Source organism: Salvelinus fontinalis, chromosome 8, assembly GCF_029448725.1.
Source record: "Salvelinus fontinalis isolate EN_2023a chromosome 8, ASM2944872v1, whole genome shotgun sequence".
NCBI classification, from domain to species: domain Eukaryota; kingdom Metazoa; phylum Chordata; class Actinopteri; order Salmoniformes; family Salmonidae; genus Salvelinus; species Salvelinus fontinalis.
The window spans coordinates 26,256,926-26,284,016 of record NC_074672.1 but is presented as its reverse complement, the minus strand read 5'-3'; the positions used below and the strand labels follow the sequence as shown (position 1 = coordinate 26,284,016).

Below are 27,091 nucleotides of genomic sequence, written 5' to 3'. Positions count from 1 at the left end.
TGGTACAAAATAGATCTATTTCTAAAAATGAAATCTGAAAATACTTTTATTTTGGAAAGTGGATAATTTTTTGGGGTCTGTATTGGATAAACAAACAAATACACATTTTATTCATAGGATGCGGTTAACATTGCCATCCTTTCTTGTATCGTCGACAGTTGTGTGTGTTCACTTCATAACAGGGCAGTACTGGATGTTTCTGGGGTGGTAGGTAGCCTAGTGGTTAAGAGCATTTGGCCAGTAACTGAAACGTCGCTAGTTCGAATCCCCAAGCAGACTAGATGAAAAGTATGTCACTGTGCCCTTGAGCAAGGCACTTAGCCCTAATTGCTCTGGATAAGAGTGTCCGCTAAAGGCCTCCCGGGTGGCGCAGTGGTCTAGGGCACTGCATCGCAGTGCTAACTGCGCCACCAGAGTCTCTGGGTTCGCGCCCAGGCTCTGTCGCAGCCGGCCGCGACCGGGAGGTCCGTGGGGCGACGCACAATTGGCATAGCGTCGTCCGGGGTAGGGAGGGTTTGGCCGGTAGGGATATCCTTGTCTCATCGCGCTCCAGCGACTCCTGTGGCGGGCCGGGCGCAATGCGCGCCAACCAAGGGGGCCAGGTACACGGTGTTTCCTCCGACACATTGGTGCGGCTGGCTTCCGGGTTGGAGGCGCGCTGTGTTAAGAAGCAGTACGGCTGGTTGGGTTGTGCTTCGGAGGACGCATGGCTTTCGACCTTCGTCTCTCCCGAGCTCGTACGGGAGTTGTAGCGATGAGACAAGGTAGTAATTACTAGCGATTGGATACCACGAAAATTGGGGAGAAAATGGGATAAAAATTAAAATAAAAAAAAAGAGTGTCCGCTAAATGACACAAATGTAATATTTTTTGTTAATCTGCATACTTTTCTTCTCTCTACTCCTTACATGTGAATGGCTTTGTTGTAATATGGTTCCCAAGTTGGTTTCCTCAAACACAATGCAACCACACATTCTACAACATGTTTCTGCAGTCATATCAACTGAGATTACTTCACCATTCAACATTACTACTAATATTTTATACAAAATGTATTGGATGCACTCTAGATGTCCTATATCTATGCACTCATGTCATCACAACCAAACAAGGAACAGAAACAGACAGCTACTCTTTGCAGCTCATGTAAATGTGTTATTTTTCTTAAAATATACACTTAGGACAAAGGGTAGATAAATCATTTTTTTGTTACAGAAAGATATATGTACAAAGGTGCTTCTGATTGTACAGAGATATTATTAAGAGCAGTTAGAGGAGGCCGTCCCTCTCTCCCCAGACAAACATGCGTCCCCCCCAAAGTCTATAGTCCTACAGCCCATCCCCTTTTATACCCAGTGTGCGAGTGCTGCCTTATCTAGGTGGGGCTTCAGCAGGTCTGACGACATCTGGTAGCAAACAAGTCCTGTAAGAGCATGTTACATGTAACGGCTGTCCAGAACCTCTCACCATGGCAACACAATTTAAGCCAAATAGATATGTTACAAATTGAGACAGGCCTACCTACCAGCCAACCTGTGACATGACAAAAGGTACTACAGTCTCCTAAAGCACAACATACTATCCAGGGAACCCAGAGGAGAGCTTTACAGGGAATGGCTTTTGGTTGGTAACAGCCTGTTAACTAACAGGTATATAACATGGGGGGACTGCCCTTTATACAATATAATATGTACCCCCACACCTTCACCTGTCTCATGTTACTATTAAAACCTGCCACAGGCAGTTTCAGGAACCTGCCTAAGAAGTGACTAACATCTAAATCTTATCACAACCGTTCCTAAAGCTCATGCTCCATACAAATCAGACCTTATTCGGCACATGCTTCCTAAACAACAGGCCCTTCCCGACAATACAGATAAAGAAAACTGAGAAATAATAGAAAAGTAAAACCCTAAATAATAAAAGTAATAGATGCACAATAAGTAATGATAACTTAAGGGAGAGAGTGCCACCGTGTGGCCAGCAACAGTTAGTGCAATCTGAACCAGGTGGGTCGGACGGGAATACATTAAGTGTTCCGTTTCCTTCAAGTTCTGTCAGGTGGAGGGCTCCTAGCCGAGCGAGGATCTCAGGGGTGGGGAGGGGTTTGCAGTAGGTCATCTCCATGGGGGAGGAGAGGGGGGTAATGTAGATCATCACGAAGCTGGCATGATTAGTAGCAGTAATTCCAGGGAGGAAGGGGGTCATTAGGTTAGCAAAGTGTCTGCAGTGGACGAGGGTCTCTAGGGTGGAGGGGCTACTTGCAGACAGCTTCCAGGGCATCCAGGGTACGCTTGATGTCACGGATCTGAGCAGCCAGGGTGTGGATAGGCTGCATGGAACGATCAAGCTCCTCACAGCGCGCCATCAGCGTGTACATTCCCTATGAACACACACACACACACACACACACACGATTGAATACATGGAGGAAGTGAGCACACATCATATACTTATGACACAACAAGCATCCATGATTGCCATTGATCATAATTTACCTCATGTCTAGCCAAGCTCGCTCTTCTCTCACCTTTATGCTCATGTCAACAGACTCCCCCAGGCTGTCCACTGAGTCTCTGTAGGTTTGGATGTATCCCACACTCAGCGCTGTCATCTGGACACACACAGATAAAGACATACACTGAGTGTACAAACATTAGGAACACCTTCCTAATATTGAGTTGCACCCCCTTTTAACCTCAGAACAGCCTCAATTCGTCAGGGCATGCACTCTACAACGTGTCGAAAGCCTTCTACTGGGATGCTGGCCCATGTTGACTCCAATGCTTCCCACCGATGTCAGTTGACCATTCTTGAAACACACTAGAAACTGTTGAGTTTGAAAAACCCAGCAATGTTGCACTTCTTAACACATTCAAACCGGTGCACCTGGCACCTAATACCAAAGGCACTTCAATTATTTGTGTATGTGTGCCATTCACCCTCTGAACGGCACAAACACAAATCATGTCTCAAGGCTTAAAACTCCTTCTCTAACCGGTCTCCTCCCCTCATCTACACTGATTGAAGTGGATTTAACAAGTGATATTAATAAGGGATCATATCTTTTCACCTGGATTCACCTGTCTGATGGAAAGGAGGTGTTCTTAATGTTTTGTACACTCAGTTTATATAACATAGCAGACCCTTAATATCATCAACTTACAATAACCAATGTATAGCAGGGCAGGACTAAAAGGATAGTTGAACGCAGATCAAAATAGTAAATGTTTGTGAACAAACTGAGCTCACGTACGTTCTGGATGGTTCCGTTGAGGCTCCGCATCATCAGCTCCACACTGTGGGCAACATCCTGAGTGTGTCTCTGTAGGTCCACCAGGACAGCAGGGTCGATGGGAGGGATGTCTGCCGGCTGCCGCAACGACGACCCCCGACCTCTGCTACTGATGGAACCCGAGCAGTCCGCTAGACACAGAGAGACAGAAACACACACAGGAAATTACTACCTTATCTCGACAGTCTACAAAGCAAACCAAATCAGCCTCCCTCATCCAAGCAGTGCTATGACACTCATCCGTCCTCCCACCCTTCCTGAGGGTGCTAATCTAATCACAAGAGGAAAGGGGAAGAATTTATTTGATTTGGATCTCGGCCTTCAACTGCAGCTTCTAACACATCACTGAAATCATAACAGAAAAGGAAGTTTGTGAATCAGCATTTCACTGATCAGCAGGGTCGTATTTAGGTAAACTGTAGCAAAACGTTTTGCAACAGAAAAAGAAAACAAGTGTATCTTACTGGACAAGTTCAGGTGGTCTCTCCCTGTTTTAGTCAGTTTTCTTCTGTTTTGTGCCTAATGAATACAACGGAGGTGAATAACCATCCGATCCCTGCAGTCCTCCGGTGTTATACTCACAGTCACAGTCACAGTCCAGGCTGGGCTTGGAGCTCATCTTGATCTTCTGCTCCAGGTTGCGGCAGATGAAGTGGGTCAGGTCCCCGTCGTGGCTGACTGTTCCCTCCAGCTCCAGGGCAGAGGAGATGGTGGCCCTGCGGCCCTCTGGTTGGCCCCCCCGGCCGCCGCCCCCTCCCCCGCATGCCTGGCTGATCTCATCCAGACTCTTGCTGTCCTGCATGCCCCGGACGATGCGCTCCCGCTCGGGGACGTTCCGCACGTGCACCTGGGCCATGATGTGGGGCGGGCAGGGGCTGCTGTCTGACGAATTCCTCTTGGCTGGGGCAGAGCTTGGGCTGGGAGCTGCTGCTGAGGGCTCCTCTGTAAGCTGAGAGGAAGAGGCAGACTTACATACCGGTACCAGACGTATGAACAAAACACTTGTATATCCTTACTATTGCAGGTGGTCAAAAAATCCATACAAAAACAAAACATTTCCGCATTACAATGGTTAAAGTACTATTTTCTATTCTTGAGCTGTTGGCTCTGGCACTTCAACGATTATGTACAGGGGCAGTAGCAGTCAATATGGCAGACTCACCTGAGCTGAGACTTTAGCCTGGGTGTTTCCTGAATGCTGCTCCTCACTCTCCTCCTCCTGCTTCTCCTCCTCTGTTTCTACAGAACAGCAGTTACAAGGCTCTGTGTGTTCTGTCTCTGACTGAAGTGTGTCTGCACTGGGAGTGTCCCTCTGTGGAGCTGTGTCTTTGGATGGAATGCCTGTTGCGGTGGCGGTGTGCTGTGAGTCTCTAGACAGAACATCATTTAGGGGCTCATCTGTTTGGAGGGGTCCAGTGAGGGACATGTCTTGAGGGGCCGCGTGTGGGTTTGTGTCTGCCGCGCATGTGGCAGTGGGGCGGGAGGGCTGTGCTAGGAGCGTGTCTTTGTGTTGTTTGTCCGAATGGGACATGTAGTTGTGAGGAGTGTCTATGGGGTCTTCTTGTACATGGCATGCTCTCTCTTCATCCACACAGTTCTCAATCTCTCCAGGGGTCCCATCGAGGGATCCGTGCCCAGGCGTTGGTACCCTGCCCCCAAACTTCAGGAGCTGCGAGGGGGTAGTAGGGGCGTAGGTGTGCGGGCCATTCTCACTGCAGGATCCAGGGGAGTCTGGTGTATCCACCCCATTGGCTGCTTCCGGCACGTGTGTGCCAATCACAGGGAAGAGGCTCATCCCTCCACCTGCTGCATTCAATATGTTAGATAACAACAGACACGCTCTCCTCCTCCCTATGCATACAGCTATAAACAACTGGGTTGGATTGAATAAATCATTGCACATCAACTTGCCCACCTAGGGCTCTAGCTTCTCTTTGTTATTGGGGCTTGCTTGCTTTCAAGGGAAGGTGGGAGGAAGACTTTAGCATTTGGTGTAATATGTTTTCTATTCATCACTTGTTAACAGCCAAACGTCCCAATAAATTGACTTAGTTGCATCGAAGCAACTTCTAGTACAGCTAGCCAGCATACATTGGAAGACCCACCAAACTAAACTGTCAACAATACTACTTTGCAGCTCAACGCAATCCAACAAACACAAGAAAACTAAAATATAACAAAAGGTTGAGTGACTACAATACGAGAAAAGAATATCTTTGGCCAACAAGAGCTAACGTTAGCAACCTGTGTTTTTATGAGGTAAGTTAGCTAACTAGCTAGCTGTCAGTTTGCCAGAAGACACCAACTCTACCGTTACACTTGTTTACACTGAGCTGCACTGGGGTTGGAACGTAATCATGGTTACATTAAGACAGCGTTGAGCCGGTACAAGATATGGGTCAGAAAACGTATTTCAATTCAGGGATTCCACTATACCTTTATCCACACTGCTCCATTGAGAAGATCGAAGGCTACTGCTAGTTTTCCCGGAAAACTGCCCTTTCGCCCTCAGCCACAGCAGTCATTACGGAATGGCACGTTGCGTTGAACAACAAAAGGAGCTGATTGGCTGACACTGCCATTCCGTGGTTGAGCAAGCATGGAGAGTACAGAGATGGCCAGACTTTTGGGCAAAGGAACAGAGGTTGGGTTTTGGAAAAAAGCCCCCAGTGTGTGCACTGCATGCAATACAGAGGAAGAAGGCACTGCAATAGCATGGTTAACGGACAGACGTCATTATGGACAGCGAGGAAGAAAAAGAAGAGCGGAGTGCAGAGGGAAGATGTGTTTCAGGCAGAATGGCGCCAAGTACAAACCCGCACTGTGTATTCTTTGATACACTACACAGTACCAGCTTTGCACACTCTTGGCATTCTCTCAACCAGCTTTGTGAGGTGGTCACCTGGAATGCATTTCAATTAACAAGTGTGCCTTGTTAAAAGTTAATTTGTGGAATTTCTTTCCTTCTTAATGCATTTGAGCCAATCAGTTGTGTTCTGACAAGGTAGAGGTGGTATACAGAAAATGGCCTTATTTGGTAAAATACCAAGTCCATATTATGGCAAGAATAACAGCTCAAATAAGCAAAGAGAAACAACAGTCCATCATTACTTTAAGACATGAAGGTCAGTCAATATGGAACATTTCAAGAACATTGACCGTTTCTTCAAGGGTAGCCCAAAAAAATAAATGCATCAGAGTTCAAGTAATAGACACATCTCAACATCAACATCAACTGTTCAGAGACTGCGTGAATCAGGCCTTCATGGTCAAATTGCTGCAAAGAATCCACTACTAAAAGGACACCAATAAGAAGAGACTTGCTTGGGCCAAGGAAAACGAGCAATGGACATGAGACCGGTGGAAATCTGTCCTCTGGTCTGATGAGTCGAAATTTGGGATTTTTGGTTACAACCGCCGTGTCTTTGAGAGATGCAGAGTAGGTGAACGGATGTTCTCCGCATGTGTGGTTCCCACTGTGAAGCATGGAGGTGGAGGTGTGATGGTGCTTTACTGGTGACACTGTCAGTTATTTATTTAGAATTCAAGGCACACTTAACCAGCATGGCTACAACAGCACTCTGCAGCGATACACCATCCCATCTGGTTTGCGCTTAGTGGGACTGTCATTTGTTTTTCAACAGGGCAAATGACCCAACACACCTCCAGGCTGTGTAAGGGCTATTTGACCAAGGAGAGTGATGGAGTGCTGCATCAGATGACCTGGCCTCCACAATCACCCGGCCTCCACAATCACCCAACTTCAACCCAATTGAGATGGTTTGGGATGAGTTGGACCGCAGAGTGAAGGAAAAGCAGCCAACAAGTGCTCAGCACATGTGGAAACTCCTTCAAGACTGTTGAAAAAGCATTCCTCATGGAGCTGGTTGACACCAAGAGTGTGCAAAGCTGTCAAGGAAAAGGGTGGCTACTTTGAAGAATCTCAAATGTATTTTGATTTGTTTTAATACGTTTTTGGTTACAATGTAGAAAATAGTAAAATAAAGAAAACCCCTTGAATGAGTAGGTGTCCAAACTTTTGACTGGTATTGTATATACAAAAGTATGTGGACACCCCTTCAAATGAGTGGATTCAGCTATTTCAGCCACACCCATTGCTGACAGGTGTATGACATCAAGCCATGCAATCGGCAGTAGAATGGCCTTACTGAAGCGCTCAGTGACCTTCAACATGTCATAGGTTGCCAGATTTCCAACAAGTCAGTTTGTAAAATGTCTGCCCTGCTAGAGCTGCCCAGGTCAACTGCAAGTGCTGTTATTTTGAAGTGGAAACGTCTAGGAGCAACAACGGCTCAGCTACGAAGTGATAGGCCACACAAGCTCACAGAATGGGACCGCAGAGTGCTTAAGTGCAAAAAAATCATCTGTCCTCGGTTGCAAGTCCCCGCAGCAATGTTCCAATATCTAGTGGAAAGCCTTCCCAGAAGAGTGGAGGCTGTCATAGCTGCAAGGGGGGGACCAACTCCATATTAAATGCCCATGATTTTGGAATGAGATGTTTGACAAGCAGGTGTTAACATACTTTTGGTCATGTAGTGTAGCTCAGAAATGTAACCTGACGAGAGTGAGGATGAATTACCTGCAGTTACAGGTGTGGTGAAGACCTGAGTCAGAGCCTTGCCCGGATGGTCATTAAAAGGATAATTTTGGCCCAGTGGGAGTTACTTTTTTGGAGAAAGTGGATCCCTGCCTTTTGGCTGACTCATGTGTAGTACCAGGCTGGCTAGAAAAGAAGTTAGGTACATTTAAAATTGGTGAAGGTAGCTAAAAATGGTCTTGTGATGATCTTTGTGTTATTTCTGTCCAGGGACAAGACTTGTGACTTGCTTTGCTCTCTGGGGGCAGTGTGCCTTTGAAAGGAGTGATTACTGGGGTGGCATTCATTGTTGAGGTGGAACAACTGAAATGGAAGATTCCTTGTGTCTGTGACGCCCTCCATTTGGTGCGACGCAGACCCAGTGGCGAGCGTGGTGAAACAGAAGCCCCGCTCTGTCATTTTGAAGCAGTCTTTACCTGACAAAGTCACATTAGGATATGTCAGTTATCCCGTAAGAGCTTTTGTGCCGAACCCACTATGGTGTTTTAGATGTCAAGCTTATGGTCATATTGCAGCAGTGTGTAGGAGGGAGATTCCAAGATGTGAGAAGTGTGCAGGAGCACATGGGACAAAGGAATGTGTAGTATCAGTGGAAAAACTGTGTGTGTCAATTGTGGGGGTTCCCATGTTGCTTGGAATCAGAAGTGCCCAGTGCAAGAGAGACAGGTTGAGGTTGCCAGGGCCAGTGTCGAACAGAAGGTGCAGTATGCTGAGGCAGTGAAAACAGTAGAGGATTATGGGTCAAGGGTGAGCAGTAGAGTAGAGCTAGGCCAATACAGAGTGATATGCATTTGTTCTTCATAAGGTTGGCTTCTTAGCGTTCATTGCCATGGTTATCAACTGTACTGCAGAAATAGAACGTCATTTACAGAAAATAGATGTTGTGGTGGCAGCTGCAGAGAAGTACTTGGGTGTTTGAGTTTTACTGCAGAAGAGTTACGGTGTGTTGAACAAAAGGGTCCCGTCCTCCCATGCCATTGGCCTGGTGTAGGACCAGTTAGGGTCAAAGTAGTTGAATGGGGTGTGGATTTTTACTTGTATGAAATAGTGGTATATAGGTGTAGGGTTAAGTTGGTGGTGAATTTCTTTCATTTCCCTCTTCCTTTTTATTTTTGTATCACAAAATGTAACGTGATCGACCACACACTACCGCACAGTAGGTGGCGGCATGCCCAAACAATTGTACGAATGTCATGATACCAAAGACAAAGAAACTGCCATTCCAAAATGGCTGCGGTGGCTACTGCTAGCTAGCATGAGGATGAAAAGGGAAGTTTTCCAGGAAAACTAGCAGTATTTCAATCTTTTCAATGTATCGGTGTGGATAAAGGTAACATTTGGAGTAAAGCGGCATATCCGATCCCTGCATTGAGGTACATTTTCCAACCCATATCTCACGACAGCTCCATGGTGTCTTAAATCAAATGTTATTGGTCGCGTACACACATTTTATCACAGCTCTAACAGTGCAGTAATACCAAACAATACACAAAAATCCCCAAAATTAAATAAATATTAAAAAGAGCAATGTCAGAGTCCGGAATATAAATATATATGTTGGTGTGTAAAGACCTGGGATGGGCAACTTTGATGTGGAGGCCCCACACAACAAAAACCACAACTCATGAGGGGCCGCAGTGTTTTAATTACGTGCAATTCTACTCATTTTGCCATGGGGTGGAGACAAATGCATGCAGTTTTTAATATGATATCTGAGTGAGACTGATTAACAAAATCAATGAGGGCCCCAATTCGACATACAAGTTTAGATAGCTTGCTGCTAGATTAATTTACCAATAGAAACATTTTGCTGACATGGGCTAATTGATGACCATCAGTGACTGATATAACAAGAGAAAAACTGTTGATGCGCAACCAAATTTCAAAATTGCACCTTGTGTATTCTACCTCGCAACAGTAAGTTGAGACCATGACTGAGTTCACCCCAAGGAAGAAATTGATCTGCGGGCAGCCAATTGGACAGTATATGAATATAAAATGTGTGTACAGCAGTAGTTATATAGGATGAGCCTTGACCAGAATGCAATATATACACACATATATATATAAAGTGGGTAAAACAGTATGTAAACAATATTAAAGTGACCAGTGTTCAATGACTATGTACATAGGGCAGCAGTTTCTAAGATGCAAGGTACTGGGTGGTAGCCCGCTAGTAACAGTGGCTAAGTTCAGGGCAGGATCCTGTAACCATGATTGCATTCTAAGCTTTGTGTAAACAAGCTTAATGGGGGAGTAGTATCTTCTGGTAAAATGTAACCATGATTGCGTTCCAACCCCAGTCCAGCTCAGTGTAAACAAGCGTTACGGTAGGGCCGGTATCTTCAGGCAAGCTGTCAGTGTGATTAACTAACGTTACGGCTAGTAAGCTAACGTTTAATCAGCTCGCAACAGGAGGCTGTAAAACAATGAGCAATACGAACTATTAGACTAATGATGTAAAAATCATAAAGAATGGTCACAACATCCAACAAGCAAGTTAACATATTGCTTTCATCAGCCATAAACTAGCAGTTTCCTCATCAGTCAGATGACGTTAGCTAACTAGCTAGCTGTCGATGCTAGCAGCCAGGCCTCGGAATGTTATCTTGTTTTCAGTTCCCTTGTTACTCCGTGTCTGTCAAGAGTAACCATCACCCGGAAATGTGTGGGAATACTTATTTCTACGACTAACTTGAAGGAAAATCAAATATCTGCACGTTTTTAGCATAATCAAATAGATAAACACTTACCAGTGTAATGCTTTCCAAGAGATCTAGTCAACCATGAAATTGAGTCGAGTCCGCTCTGTATATTTTTCCCTACAACCTGCAGTAGAGAACGCAATAGTTCCGCATAATAATAGAAAAACTAGTAGGCCTGGCACACCACAGTAAATTTCTGACATGATGATTAAATGCAAGTATGTGATGTTTCATGAATATAATAAAACACATAATAATTGTAATTACTGAATAATTTCAGAATGAAGTTGTATTAAATGGAATTTAATCAAACACAGTAAATCATATCTGTGTATCACAGGAGGCTTCTGAGGGGAGAACAGCTTACAATAATGGCTCGAACGGCGCAAATGGAATGGCATCAAACACATAGAAACCAAGTGTTTGATGTATTTGATACCATTCCACTGATTCAGCTCCAGCCATGACCACGAGCCCGTTCTCCCCAATTAAGGTGCCACCAACCTCCTGTGGTGTACTTATGAACTTTGCCTCCAGTGCCTTCATCTTTACCTGAGTTCTCCATGCACTTATCTCTCTTCCCCACAGAGGGAGACAGAGACCATTGCCCATCACTTCTGATGTCTCCGAGCTACAGTATTTGCCACATGGCCTTGAATGTGTAAGCTGTGCTAAGAGAGCCCCACCCATGTGCCTCTCTGCCACAATCTTGTGATGTTCAAGATGGCAGAGGCAGAGCAGATACAGGACACAGACTATCCCTGGGGATATATGTCTTCACAGCTATAGCCCTAACCTACAAGGCCTAACTCATAGTGCTCGAGGACTCTGAGGTAATTCTTCACACAAAAAGTATTTGTTTTTTATAGTGTCACAATACATTCGCTTGTGCTCAAATAGTGAGCCAACAGCCAACATTGTCAATTGTACATTCATCTGTTTATTTGTTTTATAGGACACCGGTATCTAGGGAAACACACACAATATACAAACCATATGTTTAAACGCTATCTCACCACAATTTAGATGAAGCCTCAGTTGGACTTGAGGAGACCTAAAGGCCCTGAGCCATGTGGTGTCCTGTGCGGGAGCAGCTTACAGACCGCAAACGTGACAGAGAGCAGGTTCAGCCACATCTGAACCATAGTGATTGAGATCCGCCCAAACATAACCATGACCATCCCAACGACACAATGCACTGAAAATGTTTTCATGTGTGGTTTCCTTTATTCAGTTCAGACCTAATGGGATATCTTGTTTGTCAGACCCACTTTGCTATTTCATTATTTATATACTCATGTTATACACTGAGTGTACAAAACATTAGGAACGTTCTATGACAGACTGACCAGGTGAAAGTTATGATCCCTTACTGATGTCACCCGATAAATCCACTTCAATCAGTGTAGATGAAGGGGAGGAGACAGGTTAAAGAAGGATTTTTAAGTCTTGAGACAATTGAGACATGGACTGTGTATGTGTGCTGTTCAGAGGGTGAATGGGCAAGACAAAATATTTAAGTGCCTTTGAACGGGGTATGGTAGTACGTGCCAGGCGCACCGGTTTGAGTGTTACACCATGATCAGTTTCACCTGTCCTTGTGATTGTCTCCACCCCCTCCAGATGTTGCTTGTTTTCCCCAGTGTATTTATCCCTGTGTTTCCTGTCTCTCTGTGCCAGTTTGTCTTGTATGTTTCCAAGTCAACCAGCGTTTTTCCCGTTCTCCTGCTTTTTGCATTCTCCTTTTTCTAGTCCTCCCGGTATTGACCTTTGCCTGTTTCTGGACCTTGTACCCGCCTGCCTGACCATTCTGCCTGCCTTGACCACGAGCCTGTCTGCCAATCTGTACCTCCTGGACTCTGATCTGGTTTTTACCTTTTTGCCTGTCCTCGATCATTCTCTTGCCTACCCCTTTGGATTAATAAACATTGTAAGACTCCAACCATCTGCCTCCTGTGTCTGCATCTGGGTCTTGCCTTGTGGCATGACTGAGTGTGTCAAGAACTGAAACGCAGCTGGGTTTTTAACCCTCAACATTTTCCCGTGTGTATCAAGAATGGTCCACCACCTAAAGGACATCCAGCCAACTTGACACAACCGTGGGAAGCACTGTGGAACACTTTATACACCTTGTACAGTCCATGCCCCAACAAATTGAGGCTGTTCCGAGAGCAATATTAGGAAGGTGTTCTTAATGTTTTGTATGTTTGCGGTTGTACAGCAGGATAATGTCAAATGCATTATTTTGCATTGAACAATATTGGAATGTGAGTAGTCGATGATGGATAATGTGTATGTGGAGTAATAAAGTTGGATGATATAAATATTTCAGATTTATCCTGTGTCTGCACGCTATGTGCGTGTACAGTGCATTCGGAAGTAATCAGACCCCTTCACTTTTTCCACATTTTGTTACGTTACAGCCTTATTCTAAAATTGATTAAATCGTTTTCCCCCATAATTAATCTACACATAATACCCCATAAAGACAAAGCAAAAAACGTTTTATTTATATTTTTTACATACAGTACCAGTCTAAAGCTTGGATACAACTACTGTGTAGTTGTGAAGACATCAAACTATGAAATAACACACACGGAATCATGTAGTAACCAAAAAAGTGTTAAACAACTCAAAATAAATAGTATATTTGAGATTCTTCAAAGTAGCCACCCTTTGCCTTGATGACAGCTTTGCACACTCTTGGCATTCTCTCAACCAGCTTCACAAGGTAGACATCTGGAATGCATTTCAATTAACAGGTGTGCCTTGTTAAAAGTTAGTTTGTGGAATTTATTTTCTTCTTAATGCGTTTGAGCCAACCAGTTGTGTTCTGACAAGGTAAAGGTGGTATACAGAAGATGGCCCTATTTGGTAAAAGACCAAGTCCATATTATGGCAAGAACAGCTGAAATGAGTAAAGAGAAACAACAGTCTATTATTACATTAAGACATAGAGGTCAGTCAATGCAAAACATTTCAAGAACTTTGAAAGTTTCTTCAAGTGCAGTTGCAAAAACCATCAAGCGCTAAAACAAAACTGGCTCTCATGAGGACAGCCACAGGAAAGGAAGACCCAGTTACCTACCTCTGCTGCAGAGGATAAGTTCATTAGAGTTACCGGCCTCAGAAATTGCAGCCCAAATAAATGCTTCACAGAGCTCAAGTAACAGACACATCTCAACATCAACTGTTCAGAGGAGACTGCGTGAATCAGGCCTTCATGGTCAAATTGCTGCAAAGAAACCTCTACTAAAGGACACCAATAAGAAGAAGAGACTTGCTTGGGCCAAGAAACATGAGAAATGGACATGAGACGGGTGGAAATCTGTCCTTTAGTCTGAGTCCAAATTTTAGATTTTTGGTTCCACCCATGGTGTCTTTGTGAGACGCAGAGTAGGTGAACGGATGATTTCCACATGTATGGTTCCCACCGTGACGCATGGAGGAGGTGTGATGGTGTGGTGCTGCTTTGCTGGTAAAACTGTCAGTGATTTATTTAGAATTCAAGGCACACTTAACCAGCATGACTACCACATCATTCTGCAGCGATACGCCCTCACATCAGGTTTGCGCTTAGCGGGACTATCATTTGTTTTTCAACAGGACAATGACCCAAAGCTGTCATCAAGCTGTCATCAAGGCAAAGAGTGGCTACTTTGAAAAATCTCAAATATAAAATATATTTTGATTTGTTGAACACTTTTTTGGTTACTACATGATCCCATATGTGTAATTTCCTAGTATTATTCTACAATGACGGAAATAGTTGTAACGGATGACGCTCTCCTCATCCTCGGATGAGGTGAGGAGAGTAGGATCCTCAGACCAAAACGCAGGCTTTGGGAAATAAGCCATCTTTATTAAACAACGATGATGGCAAACACGAAACGAAAACAAAACACTTTCAAACTACAAAATAACAAAACGACGTTGACGAAACCTGAACATAAACTTACATAACTAAACATAAACTTACGTACAGGAAACAGACGACATCGAAACGAAAACGAAACAAACAAACGCTACAGTCCAGTGTGGTACGAACAAACATACTGACACAGGAGACAATCACCCACAAACAAACAGTGAGAATGCCCTACCTAAATATGACTCTTGATTAGAGGAAAACGCAAACCACCTGCCTCTAATCAAGAGCCATACCAGGCAAACCAAAACCAACATAGAAACAGATAACATAGAATGCCCACCCAACCTCACGTCCTGACCAACTAACACACAAAAACTAACATAAATAGGTCAGGAACGTGACAGTACCCCCCCCACAAGGTGCGAACTCCGGACGCACCAGCACAAAGTCTAGGGGAGGGTCTGGGTGGGCATCTAACCACGGTGGTGGCTCAGGCTCCGGGCGCGGTTCCCACCCCACCATAATCCATCCTAACTTCCTCCCTCCAAGAATGTCCACCCTCTTTTTTCCCCCACACAATTCTCTTAATAATATACCTAATAAGGATAACACCGGGACAGAGAGATAAATCAAGATAGAGGGATAGATAAGAATATAGAGGTAGATGAAGATAGAGAGGGAGATCAGGATAGAGGGGCAACTCCGGACTGAAAGGCAGCTCCGGACAGAGAGACAGCTCTGGACTGATGGGCAGTTCTGGGTATTTAGCCTTTTCAGGCTGAAGGGCAGCTCATGGCTGACTGACGGCTCTCGACGCTCATGGCAGGCTGACGGCTCTCGACGCTCATGGCAGGCTGACGGCTCTCGACGCTCATGGCAGGCTGACGGCTCTCGACGCTCATGGCAGGCTGACGGCTCTCGACGCTCATGGCAGGCTGACGGCTCTCGACGCTCATGGCGCTCTGACGGCTCTGGCTGCTCATGGCTCTCTGACGGCTCTGGCTGCTCATGGCTCTCTGACGGCTCTGGCTGCTCATGGCTCTCTGACGGCTCTGGCTGCTCATGGCTCTCTGACGGCTCTGGCTGCTCATGGCTCGCTGGCGGCTCTGGCAGATCCTGTCTGGTTGGCGGCTCTGGCAGATCCTGTCTGGTTGGCGGCTCTGGCAGATCCTGTCTGGTTGGCGGCTCTGGCAGATCCTGTCTGGTTGGCGGCTCTGGCAGATCCTGTCTGGTTGGCGGCTCTGGCGGATCCTGTCTGGCTGACGGCTCTAGCGGCTCCTGTCTGGCTGACGGCTCTAGCGGCTCCTGTCTGGCTGACGGCTCTGTAGGCTCATGGCAGACGGGCGGCTTTGCAGGCTCATGGCAGACGGGCGGCTTTGCAGGCTCCTGGCAGACGGATGGCTCAGACGGCGCTGGGGAGACGGATGGCTCAGACGGCGCTGGGGAGACGGATGGCTCAGATGGCGCTGGGGAGACGGATGGCTCAGATGGCGCTGGGGAGACGGATGGCTCAGATGGCGCTGGGGAGACGGATGGCTCAGATGGCGCTGGTGAGACGGATGGCTCTGGCCGGATATGGCGCACTGTAGACCTGGTGCGTGGTGCCGGAACTGGAGGCACCGTGCTAATGATAAGCACCTTCCTACTAGTGCGGGGAGCAGGGACAGGGCACACTGTATTCTCAAAGCCTACTCTATCCCTGATGCGTGGTACCGGCACTGGTGACACCGGGCTGAGGACAAGCACATCAGGATTAGTAGGGGGAGAAGATACAGTGGGTTCAGGGCTCTGGAGACGCACTGGTAGCTTAGTGCGTGGGGACGGAACTGGAGGCACCGGGCTAGATACACGCACTACAGGGAGAGTGCGTGGAGGAGGAACAGGGCTCAGGATACGCACTGGTAGCCTAGTGCGTAGTGTATACACTGTAGGTACTAGGCTGGGGCGGGGAGGTGGTGCCGGAAATACCGGACCGTGGAGGCGTACTGGCACTCTTGAGCATTGAGCTTGCCCAACCTTACCTGGTTGAATACTCCCGGTTGCCCGACCAGTGCGGGGAGGTGGAATAACCCGCACCGGGCTATGTAGGCGAACCGGGGGAAACCATGCGTAAGGCCGGTGCCATGTATGCCGGCCCGAGGAGACGCACTGGAGACCAGACGCGTTGAGCCGGCCTCATGACACCTGGCTCAATACCCAATCTAGCCCTACCAGTGCGGGGAGGTGGAATAACCCGCACTGGGCTATGCACTCGTACAGGAGACACCGTGCGCTCTACTGCGTAACACGGCGCCTGCCCGTACTCCCGCTCTCCACGGTAAGCCTGGGAAGTGGGCGCAGGTCTCCTACCTGCCCTTGGCCCACTATCTCCTAGCCCCCCCCCAAGAAATTTTTGGGAATTACTCACGGGCTTTTTTGGCTTCCGTGCCAGACGCGTTCCCTCATAGCTCCGGTTCCTCTCCCCGGTAGCCTCTGCTCTCCTCCGTGCCTCCAGCTCAGCTTTGGGACGGCGATTTTCTCCTGCCTTAGCCCAGGGACCTTCTCCATTCATTATTTGCTCCCATGTCCAGAAATCCTTTCTCTCCTGTCCCTTACTCCGTTTCGTTTTCCCTTGCCGCTTGGTCTTAGCTTGTTGGGTGATTCTGTAACGGATGACGCTCTCCTCATCCTCGGATGAGGTGAGGAGAGAAGGATCCTCAGACCAAAACGCAGGCTTTGGGAAATAAGCCATCTTTATTAAACAACGATGATGGCAAACACGAAACGAAAACAAAACACTTTCAAACTACAAAATAACAAAACGACGTTGACGAAACCTGAACATAAACTTACATAACTAAACATAAACTTACGTACAGGAAACAGACGACATCGAAACGAAAACGAAACAAACAAACGCTACAGTCCAGTGTGGTACGAACAAACATACTGACACAGGAGACAATCACCCACAAACAAACAGTGAGAATGCCCTACCTAAATATGACTCTTGATTAGAGGAAAACGCAAACCACCTGCCTCTAATCAAGAGCCATACCAGGCAAACCAAAACCAACATAGAAACAGATAACATAGAATGCCCACCCAACCTCACGTCCTGACCAACTAACACACAAAAACTAACATAAATAGGTCAGGAACGTGACAATAGTAAAAATAAAGAAAAATCCTTGAATGAGTAAGTGTGTCCAAACTTTTGTATTCAGTACTTAAGTATTCAGACCCTTTACTCAGAACTTTGTTGAAGCACCTTTGGCAGCGATTTCAGCCTTGAGTCTTCTTGGGTATGACGCTACAAGTTTGGCACACTTGTATTTGGGGGGATTCTCCCATGCTTCTCTGCAGATTCTCAACCTCTGTCAGGTTGGATGGGGAGCGTTGCTGCACAGCTATTTTCAGGTCTCTCCAGAGATGTTCGATTCGGTTCAAGTCCAGGCTCTGGCTGTCCCACTCAAGGACATTCAGAGACTTGTCCCGAAGCCACTCCTGCGTTGTCTTGGCTGTGTGCTTAGGGTCGTTGTCCTTTTGGAAGGTAAACCTTTGCCCCAGTTTGAGGTCCTGAGCGCTCTGGAGCATGTTTTCATCAAGGATCTCTCTGTACCTTCCTCCGTTCATCTTTCCCTTGATCCTGACTAGTCTCCCAGTCCATGCCGCTGAAAAACATCTCCAGAGCATGATGCTGCCGCTACCATGCTTCCCCATAGGGATGGCGCCAGGTTACCTCCAGACGTGACACTTCTCATTCAGGCCAAAGAGTTAAATCTTGGTTTCATCAGACCAGAGAATCTTGTTTCTCATGGTTTGAGAGTCCTTTAGGGGCCTTTTGGCAAACTCCAAGTGGGCTTCCGTCTGGCCACTCTACCATAAAGGCCTGATTGGTGGAGTGCTGCAGAGATGGTTGTCCTTCTGGAAGGTTCTCCCATCTCCACAGAGGAACTCTGGAGCTCTGTCAGAATGACCATCAGGTTCTTGGTCACCTCCTTCTAGGAAGAGTCTTGGTGGTTCCAAACTTTTTCCATTTAAGAATGATGGAGGCCACTGTGTTCTTGGGGACCTTCAATGCTGCAGACATTTTTTGGTACCCTTCCCCAGATCTGTGCCTTGACACAATCCTGTCTCGGAGCTCTACGGACATTCCCTTGACCTCATGGCTTGGTTTTTGCTCTAAGATGCACTGTCACCTGTGGGACCTTATCTAGACAGGTGTGTGCCTTTCTAAATCATGTCCAATCAATTGAATTTACCACAGGTGGACTCCAATCAAGATGTAGAAACATCTCAAGGATGATCAATGGAAACAGGATGCACCTGAGCTTAATTTCGAGTCTCATAGCAAAGGGTCTGATTTCTTATGTAAATAAGGTATTTCTGTTTTTCATTTGTAATAAATTAGCAAAGAAATCTAAAAACCTGTTTTTGCTTTGTCATTATGTGGTATTGTGTGTAGATTGATGATCTGTAAAAAGTTGTTTATCCATTTTTGAGTAAGGCTGTATCATAACAAAATGTGGGAAAAGTCAAGGTGTCTGAATACTTTCCGAATGCACTGTATGTGTGCGTGTATGTCTCCTATTGTTGATTGACAGGTTTCCTATAGCACAAAAAGGAAAAGTATGAAAACATACTGGCAGAATTGAATATTTACATTGGGTGTTTCCTTAACTTGGGCGAGATCAATTGAAAACATTTGATTTAATTTTAAAGTCAATTTGGAAAATCACATGAAATAAATATTGGCACAGAGATATAAATATACGCTACACAATTAAATACTTGAGCGCATAATGAATCAGGGAAGGATCTGAACAAGGTCTTTGAGGAAAGCATCAACATTACATGTTTCATTATAAAATACTTTCCATCATACTTTATGGTAGTGAATAAAGTACACACACACCCACACACACACACACACACACACACACACACACACACACACACACACACACACACACACACACACACACACACACACACACACACACACACACACACACACACACACACACACACACACACACACACATGCGAGGACCTTGCTCAGTAAAGAAGTATGACAACATTAAAAATGTCTCCGTCTCTCTCTGCTTTTATGCAGCTGCTCCAGAACATAAAAGTAAAGTTTATTTTTCTACAGCATTAAAAGTGCTTTAGCTCTGCTGCATGTCATTTTGGCAGTCTTGCTAGTTTGACTCAGATTTCCCCCTTTTAATTCCTCTGATGCACTAATGTCAAACACACCCAGCATCAATGATGCCAGTTATGTGGAGTCAAGCTTGAGTTAAAATCCTGATGAACACCACAGAGCATTTACTGAATACTGACCTTATACAACTACTGAAACAAACCTTTTTATTCAAAACAGAAATAAATACGACACAAAGTTAAATAAGATTTTTTTTTACATTAAACATCGAAGACAAATCACAAATGTTGTGCCTCAGAGACACATAAGTCTCTCTCACGTGCTAGAGTCCTTTTGACTCCCTCTCTGTCTTTCGTTAGGACAGATCCCAGCTAGCTTCACCTTCAGGGCATTTTTTTTTCTCTGTACATTAGACCCAGTCAGTTCCTCAGACAAGTTCAGATACTGTGTCTTATGAGACACCACATTCTTCCAGGTCCTCTTCATGCCTTAATATATTCCTCACCAGTCTCTTGGACATGTTGTGTATCCTTCATACAACACGCTACGCAACCACATTCACATTTCTGAGTCCAGCCCACACTGAACCTCCTATGTCCCCAATCTACATGAATATGTGTTTTTGTAAATGTGTGTGTGTGTCTTTGAGAGAGTGAGACAGTGTTTGAAGGTGTAAGTCAGAAGAAAGCATGTCGTAGGCATTAGAGCATCTAAGCACTTCGTGGAGACCTCTGTTGGGGTTTGCTCCTGCTCTTCCTCCCGCCTCCTCCTCCACCTCCACCTCGGCCTCCATGTTTGTGCCTCTCGCCCCTGGGGCCGTCCCCTGTCTTGCGGTTGGTGTCCTTGGTCTGATCCTGGTCGCGGTCACGGTTGCGGTTCCGGCGTTGTCGGAAACTCAGCCTCTGACAGTGCTTCTCCAGGCTGCTGGGATGGATGAGGGCCATGACGTCCTGGTACCAGGGCTGGGAGGCATCTGGGCTTGGGTTGGGGTTGTTAGAGGACCAGGAGAGGGCACGGGAGGGGCTCCACACACTCAGACGGATGGTGACGGCAGTCCAACGGAAGCCATGCTCCTCCAGTTGACAGTGGTACACGCCAGAGTGACCCGTCTCGGCCTGACGGATCAGAACACCTCTCTCAATCACCACCAGCTGCTCTCCTGACTGCAACTGCAACACAGAGAAGAGTGTGAGTGTGTAGGCCAGCGTGTGTGTGTGTGTGTGTGTGTGTGTGTGTGTGTGTGTGTGTGTGTGTGTGTGTGTGTGTGTGTGTGTGTGTGTGTGTGTGCGTGCGTGCGTGCGTGCGTGCGTGCGTGTGTGTGTAACTGCCTTTGTGTCAGTATGTACCTGATGCAGTTCAGGGCTGTTCTCTCCTGCCTGTATGTACCAGGTGACGGCTGCATGTCGGGATTTGGGCATGCACTCTAGATAGGTGCTGTTACCCTCAGCAACCATCATCATCCTCTGCTCTGCTTTCACCTGCAGACCAGCTGAACAGAGACAGAGAAAAATGTCACAAGGTCTGCTCTATATAGAAACCCAAGCTAGTATACATTACCAGTCAAAGGTTTGAACACCTACTCATTCAAGGGTTTTTCTATATTTTTACTATTTTCTACGTTGTAAAACAATAATGAAGACATCAAAACTATGAAATAACACATATGGAATCAAGAAGTAACCAAAAAAGTGTTAAACAAATCAAAGTATATTTTATATTTGAGACTCTTAAAAGTAGCCACCCTTTGCCTTGATGACAGCTTTGCACACTCTTGGCATTCTCTCAACTAGCTTCATGAGGTAGTCACCTGGAATGCATTTCAATTAACAGGTGTGCCTTGTTAAAAGTTAATTTGTGGAATTTCTTTCCTTCTTAATGCATTAGAGCCAATCAGTAATGTTGTGACAAGGTAGGGGTGGTATACAGAAGATAGCCCTATTTGGTAAAAGACCAAGTCCATACTATGGCAAGAACAGCTCAAATAAGCAAAGAGAAATGATAGTCCATCATTACTTTAAGACATGAAGGTCAGTCAATAGGGAAAATTTCAAGAACTTTGAAAGTTTCTCCAAGAGCAGTCGCAAAAACCATCAAGTGCTATGATGAAACTGGCTCTCATGAGGACCGGCACAGGAAAGGAAGACCCAGAGTTACCTCTGATGCAGAGGATAAGTTCATTAGAGTTACCGGCCTCAGAAATTGCAGCCCAAAAAAATGCTTCACAGAGTTCAAGTAACAGACACATCTCAACATCAACTGTTCAGAGGAGACTGTGTAAATTAGGCCTTCATGGTAGAATAGCTGCAAAGAAACCACTACTAAACGACACCAATAATAAGAAGAGACTTGCTTGAGCCAAGAAACATGAGCAATGGACATGAGACTGGTGGAAATCTGTCCTTTAGTCTGATGAGTCCAAATTTGAGATTTTTGGTTCCAACCGCCGTGTCTTTGTGAGATGCAGAGTAGAGTGTAGGTGAACGGATGATCCCCGTATGTATGGTTCCCACCGTGAAACATGGAGGAGGAGGTGTAATGGTGTGGGGGTGCGTTGCTGGTGACACTATCGGTGACTTGTTTAGAAATCAAGGCACACTTAACCAGCATGGCTACCACAGCATTCTGCAATGATACACCATCCCATCTGGTTTGCACTTAGTGGGACTATCATTCGGTTTTCAACAGGACAAACACACTTTACAGGCTGTGTAAGGGCTATTTGACCAAGAAGGAGAGTGATGGAGTGCTGCATCAGATGACCTGGCCTTCACAATCACCCAACCTCAAACCAATTGAGATGATTTGGGATGAGTTGGACCGCTGTGCTCAGCATATGTAGGAACTCCTTCAAGACTGTTGATAAAGCATTCCTCTTGAAGCTGGTTGAGAGAATGCCTGTCATAAAGGCAAAGGGTGGCTACTTTGAAGAATCTCAAATATTAAATATATGTTGATTTATTTAACACTTTTTTTGGTTACTACATGATTCCATATGTGTTATTTCATAGTTTTGATGTCTTCACTATTATTCTACAATGTAGGAAATAGTAAAAATAAAGAAAAACCCTTGAATGAGTAGGTGTGTCCAAACGTTTTGACTGGTACTGTATGTCTGTGGGGGTGCGGCTTCTGACAGTCTCTGCTCACCTCCCTGTCTGACACACTGTGTCAGAGGGTCTTCCTCATCACCAACCTGACGAGCGTTCCTCCTTCGGTGAGAGGACACCAAAAAATACATCATGTTAGATAAGAGTATGCACTAAATGTGAGCATTTATGAGTAGGGCAGGCCTATAGCTACATAGACATGTATTGGATGAGTGGGTACTGGGTATATGAGAGTGAGCTGGCATGTCATAGACTTAAACTTACAACTTTATTTTCCTCTATTTTAAAACCATGCTTATTCATGTTGAGTTTCTACTGTAGTTCTATACTGTAACTGTGTGAAGTGCTAGCTAGATATTCAGTGTAAGTGTTGGATTATAAGTCTGGGTTGAGTGTGAGCTGAGCATGTCCACCTGCGTGCAATGGGCATGAAGGGGCTGCAGGCGTGTCCGTCCCAGGTGCAGTAGGGATCTCTGGCCAGACAACATTCAGTGCAGGCCTGGCCGTACAGCTCACACTGGAACAGAGCCAACTGTGCCACACCCTCCGCAGAACCCACAAACAGCCACTGCTGTAGTCACACAGACACACACACACACACACACACACACACACACACACACACACACACACACACACACACACACACACACACACACACACACACACACACACACACACACACACACACACACACACACACACACACACACACACACACACAAAGAAAAAAGAAAAAAGAGAAGAAAAACATCATTATAAAATGGCTGAGAGAGCAGATGCCACAACCGTCAGTTATTTCAGGATTTATGCCTTCGCTGATTCATACTTTCCAAATTCACACACGACTGAGACTGACTGCTACAGAGCATGTTTACGTGTGTCGATGTAGATTCACCATCTCAATGTGCACCAGCCCACTGGGCACAAACTGGTTAAATCAAAGTTGTTTCCATGTCATTTCAATGAAATTACTTTGAACTAACATGGAATAGACGGTGGATTGAGTCTGTGCCCAGTAGGATTCCTCATCGCTCTGTGGTTACCATAGCAACCAGTGATTAAGCTCTTCTTGGAGATATAAGATGGGGAGCTTTGTGTGTGTTTGGGGGGGAGGGTATATATGCGTCATTCTTACCTTTTTCTTGGACAGTGTCATGGTAGTCACAGGTGACTTGTGCTGTGGTGGGAGAGGGGAACAAGTGTTAGGGTAAACCAGACAACTGAAGAAACTACAGATATGTCAAAAAAGGATCTAAAACTACAGATTTGTCAAAGTAAGGATACAACGAACTTGTACCTGAAAGACCTGCAGCTGCTCCAGGGTAACCTCCTGGGTGACACCGTGTTCTTTAGGGAGAGGGATAGACTTCAGCACCTGGCCCGAGTCTGCAACACAGAGGACACTCCTGCTTGTACTGTACTCAAACACACACTCACGCGCACGCACACATACACAAAATCTATCCCCACACCTGTGCCGATGAACAGGACATCATACTGTCCGTCCACTGCCTCTACTCGGTCCACGAGCAGTCGGCTGAATTTGTAGTGCACTCCCACCCTGACCAACAGGGGGCGCCCTCCCTGCGGCAGCACTGCTTCCTGCAGCAGAGGGTGGGTACGGCTGAAGAAGATGACATCATCAGGGTACTCCCGGGTGGAGCTGTAGCTACCGTATGTACTGCTGGGACACTGAAGGGAGAGGGAGAGAGAAAAAGAGAGCTGCATTGGCATCAAGCATTCAATGAAATGGAAAGAGTTGGGCAAAACATGGTTAAAGTTGGGATCAAGTTAAGGTTGAGAAGAGTTGTAAAAAGTTGTGCCTTTGGACTAGAATTGTTGTTGAGCTTGAGTTGGGTCAAAGATAGTGCTTGTATTCCTTAATTTGACTGGTAGAGAGCCTCGTCTTCAGCTACATTCAGTATACAGTGGCAAGAAAAGGTATGTGAACCCTTTGGAAATACCTGGATTTCTGAATAAATTGGTGATAAAATTTGATCTGATCTTCATCTAGGTTACAACAAATAGACAAGCACAGTCTGCTTAAACTAATAACACACAAACAATTATACGGTTTCTTTTCATGTCTTTATTGAACACACCATGTAAACATTTACAGTGCAGGGTGGAAAAAGTGAAACCTTGGATTCAATAACTGGTTGACCCTCCTTTAGCAGCAATAACCTCAACCAAACATTTTCTGTAGTTGCAGATCAGACCTGCACAATGGTCAGGAGGAATTCTGGACCATTCCTCTTTACAAAACTGTTTCAGTTCAGCAATACTCGTGGAATGTCTGGTGTGAACTGCTCTCTTAAGATCATGCCACAGCATCTTAATCAGGTTGAGGTCAGGACTGGGCCACTCAAGAAGGCATATTTTCTTCTGCGAAGCCAATCTGTTGTTGATTTACCTCTGTGTTTTGTGTCATTGTCCTGTTGCATCACCCAATTTCTGTTGAGCTTCAATTGGCGGACAGAGAGCCTAATATTCTCCTGAAAAATGTCTTGATAAACTTGAGAATTCATTTTTCCAGAAGATTATGTCATGGCTTTAGAAGCTTCTGATTGTCTAATTGACATAATTTTTGTCAAGTGGAGATGTACCTGTGGATGTATTTCAAGGCCTACCTTCTAACTCAGTGCCTCTTTGCTTGACATCATGGGAAAATCAAAAGAAATCAGCCAAGACAAACTGTAGACCTCCACAAGTCTGGTTCATCCTTGGGAGCAATTTCCAAACACCTGAAGGTACTACGTTCATCTGTACAAAAAATAGTATGCAAGTATAAACACCATGGGACCATGCAGCCATCATACCGAAGGAGGCGCGTTCTGTCTCCTAGAGATGAACGTACTTTGGTGCAAAAAGTGCAAATCAATCCCAGAACAACAGCAAAGGACCTTGTGAATATGCCGGAGGAAACAGGTACAAAAGTATCTATATCCACAGTAAAACAAGTCCTATATCGACATAACCTGAAAGGCCACTCAACAAGGAAGAAGCCACTGCTCCAAAACCGCCATAAAAAGCCAGACTACGATTTGCAACTGCACATGGGGACAATTTTGGAGAAATGTCCTCTGGTCTGATGAAACAAAAATAGAATTGTTTGGCCATAACGGCCATTGTTATGTTTGGAGGAAAAAGGGGGAGGCTTGGAAGCCGAAGAACACCATCCCAGCCGTGAAGCACGGGGGTGGCAGCATCATGTTATGGGGGTGCTTTGCTGCAGGAGGGACTGGTGCACTTCAGAAAATAAATGGCATCATGAGGCAGGAAAATGATGTGGATATATTGAAGCAACATCTCAAGACATCAGTCAGGGAGTTAAAGCTTGGTCGCAAATGGGTCTTCCAAATGGACAATGACCCCAAGCATAATTTCAAAGTTGTGGCAAAATGGCTTAAGGACAACAAAGTCAAGGTATTGGAGTGGCCATCAAAAAGCCCTGACCTCAATCCCATAGCAAATGTGTGGGCAGAACTGAAAAAGCGTGTGCGAGCAAGGAGGCCTACAAACCTGACTCAGTTACACCAGCTCTGTCAGGAGGAATGGGCCAAAATTCACCCAACTTATTGTGGGAAGCTTGTGGATGTTTACTCTAAAGGTTTGACCCAAGTTAAACAATTTAAAGGCAATGCTACCAAATACTTATTGAGTGTATGTAAACTTCTGACCCACTGGGGATGTGATGAAATAAATAATAGCTGAAATAAATCATTCTCTCTACTATTATTCTGACATTTCACATTCTTAAAATAAAGTGGTGATCCTAACTGACCTAAGACAGGGAATTTTTACTCGGATTAAATGTCAGGAATTGTGAAAAACTGAGTTTAAATGTATTTGGCTAACGTGTATATAAACTTCTGACTTCAACTGTACTTTTTCTTGCCACTGTAACTTGACGAATCAGAATATGGTGAGTAATGATGGACAGGGAATGACAGCTCATTAGTAGAGAACTTACTGTGCCAGGTCTTGGATAGGGGACCTTTCCTGTGAACTCGGCCCACTTGTACTGCGGTCCCTCCTTGTGGTAGAAGTTTCCTTTGAAGGCCCTTACCACGTCCTGCAGGTGGTACACACACACCGCCGAACCATTCAGAACGTCACTGTGGGGAAGAGAGGAGATAGTGCGTCAGTCATTATTACCTTTCAATCAACTGTCAACTGTTTTTGAAAGAAAAGCAATTTTTTTGTCTGTTAAAATAACATCAAATTGATCATTACATTTACATTTACATTTAAGTCATTTAGCAGACGCTCTTATCCAGAGCGACTTACAAATTGATCATAAATACAGTGTAGACATCGTTAATGTTGTAAATGACTACTGTAGC

The 27,091-nt window shown here is 45.4% G+C and overlaps 2 protein-coding genes across 4 annotated transcripts in view; both read right to left on the bottom strand.

Moving 5' to 3' along the window:
- Positions 1-28: 28 nt before the first annotated feature.
- Positions 29-10,743, bottom strand: LOC129860973 (BLOC-1-related complex subunit 6-like). 2 transcript variants are annotated; one of them, XM_055931952.1, is made up of 7 exons: positions 10,667-10,695; positions 5,732-10,332; positions 4,458-5,101; positions 3,878-4,244; positions 3,257-3,426; positions 2,531-2,614; positions 29-2,383 (listed from the first exon to the last, which is right to left on the bottom strand). In XM_055931952.1, exons 3-7 carry the CDS (start codon positions 5,088-5,090, stop codon positions 2,258-2,260), a joined length of 1,380 nt encoding a protein of 459 aa, XP_055787927.1. In that variant the 5' UTR covers positions 5,091-5,101; positions 5,732-10,332; positions 10,667-10,695; the 3' UTR covers positions 29-2,257. The 2 variants fall into 2 exon arrangements, with proteins under 2 accessions (XP_055787927.1, XP_055787928.1); XM_055931953.1 differs by lacking the exon at positions 5,732-10,332 and having other exon boundaries at positions 10,667-10,743.
- Positions 10,744-19,162: 8,419 nt separating this feature from the next.
- The window catches only part of LOC129860972 (semaphorin-3ab-like), a 33,080-nt gene continuing 25,151 nt past the window's right edge, over positions 19,163-27,091 (bottom strand). The window contains exons 10-17 of one of the 2 annotated variants that reach the window (XM_055931951.1): positions 26,719-26,863; positions 24,218-24,437; positions 24,043-24,131; positions 23,881-23,922; positions 23,156-23,310; positions 22,783-22,844; positions 20,982-21,124; positions 19,163-20,804 (exon numbers count right to left, since the gene is read on the bottom strand). In XM_055931951.1, the coding sequence (XP_055787926.1) occupies positions 20,346-20,804; positions 20,982-21,124; positions 22,783-22,844; positions 23,156-23,310; positions 23,881-23,922; positions 24,043-24,131; positions 24,218-24,437; positions 26,719-26,863 (1,315 nt within the window). In that variant the 3' untranslated portion in view covers positions 19,163-20,345. Of the gene's footprint in view, positions 20,805-20,981; positions 21,125-22,782; positions 22,845-23,155; positions 23,314-23,880; positions 23,923-24,042; positions 24,132-24,217; positions 24,438-26,718; positions 26,864-27,091 lie in introns of both variants that reach the window. The other variant, XM_055931950.1, reaches the window with a different exon arrangement.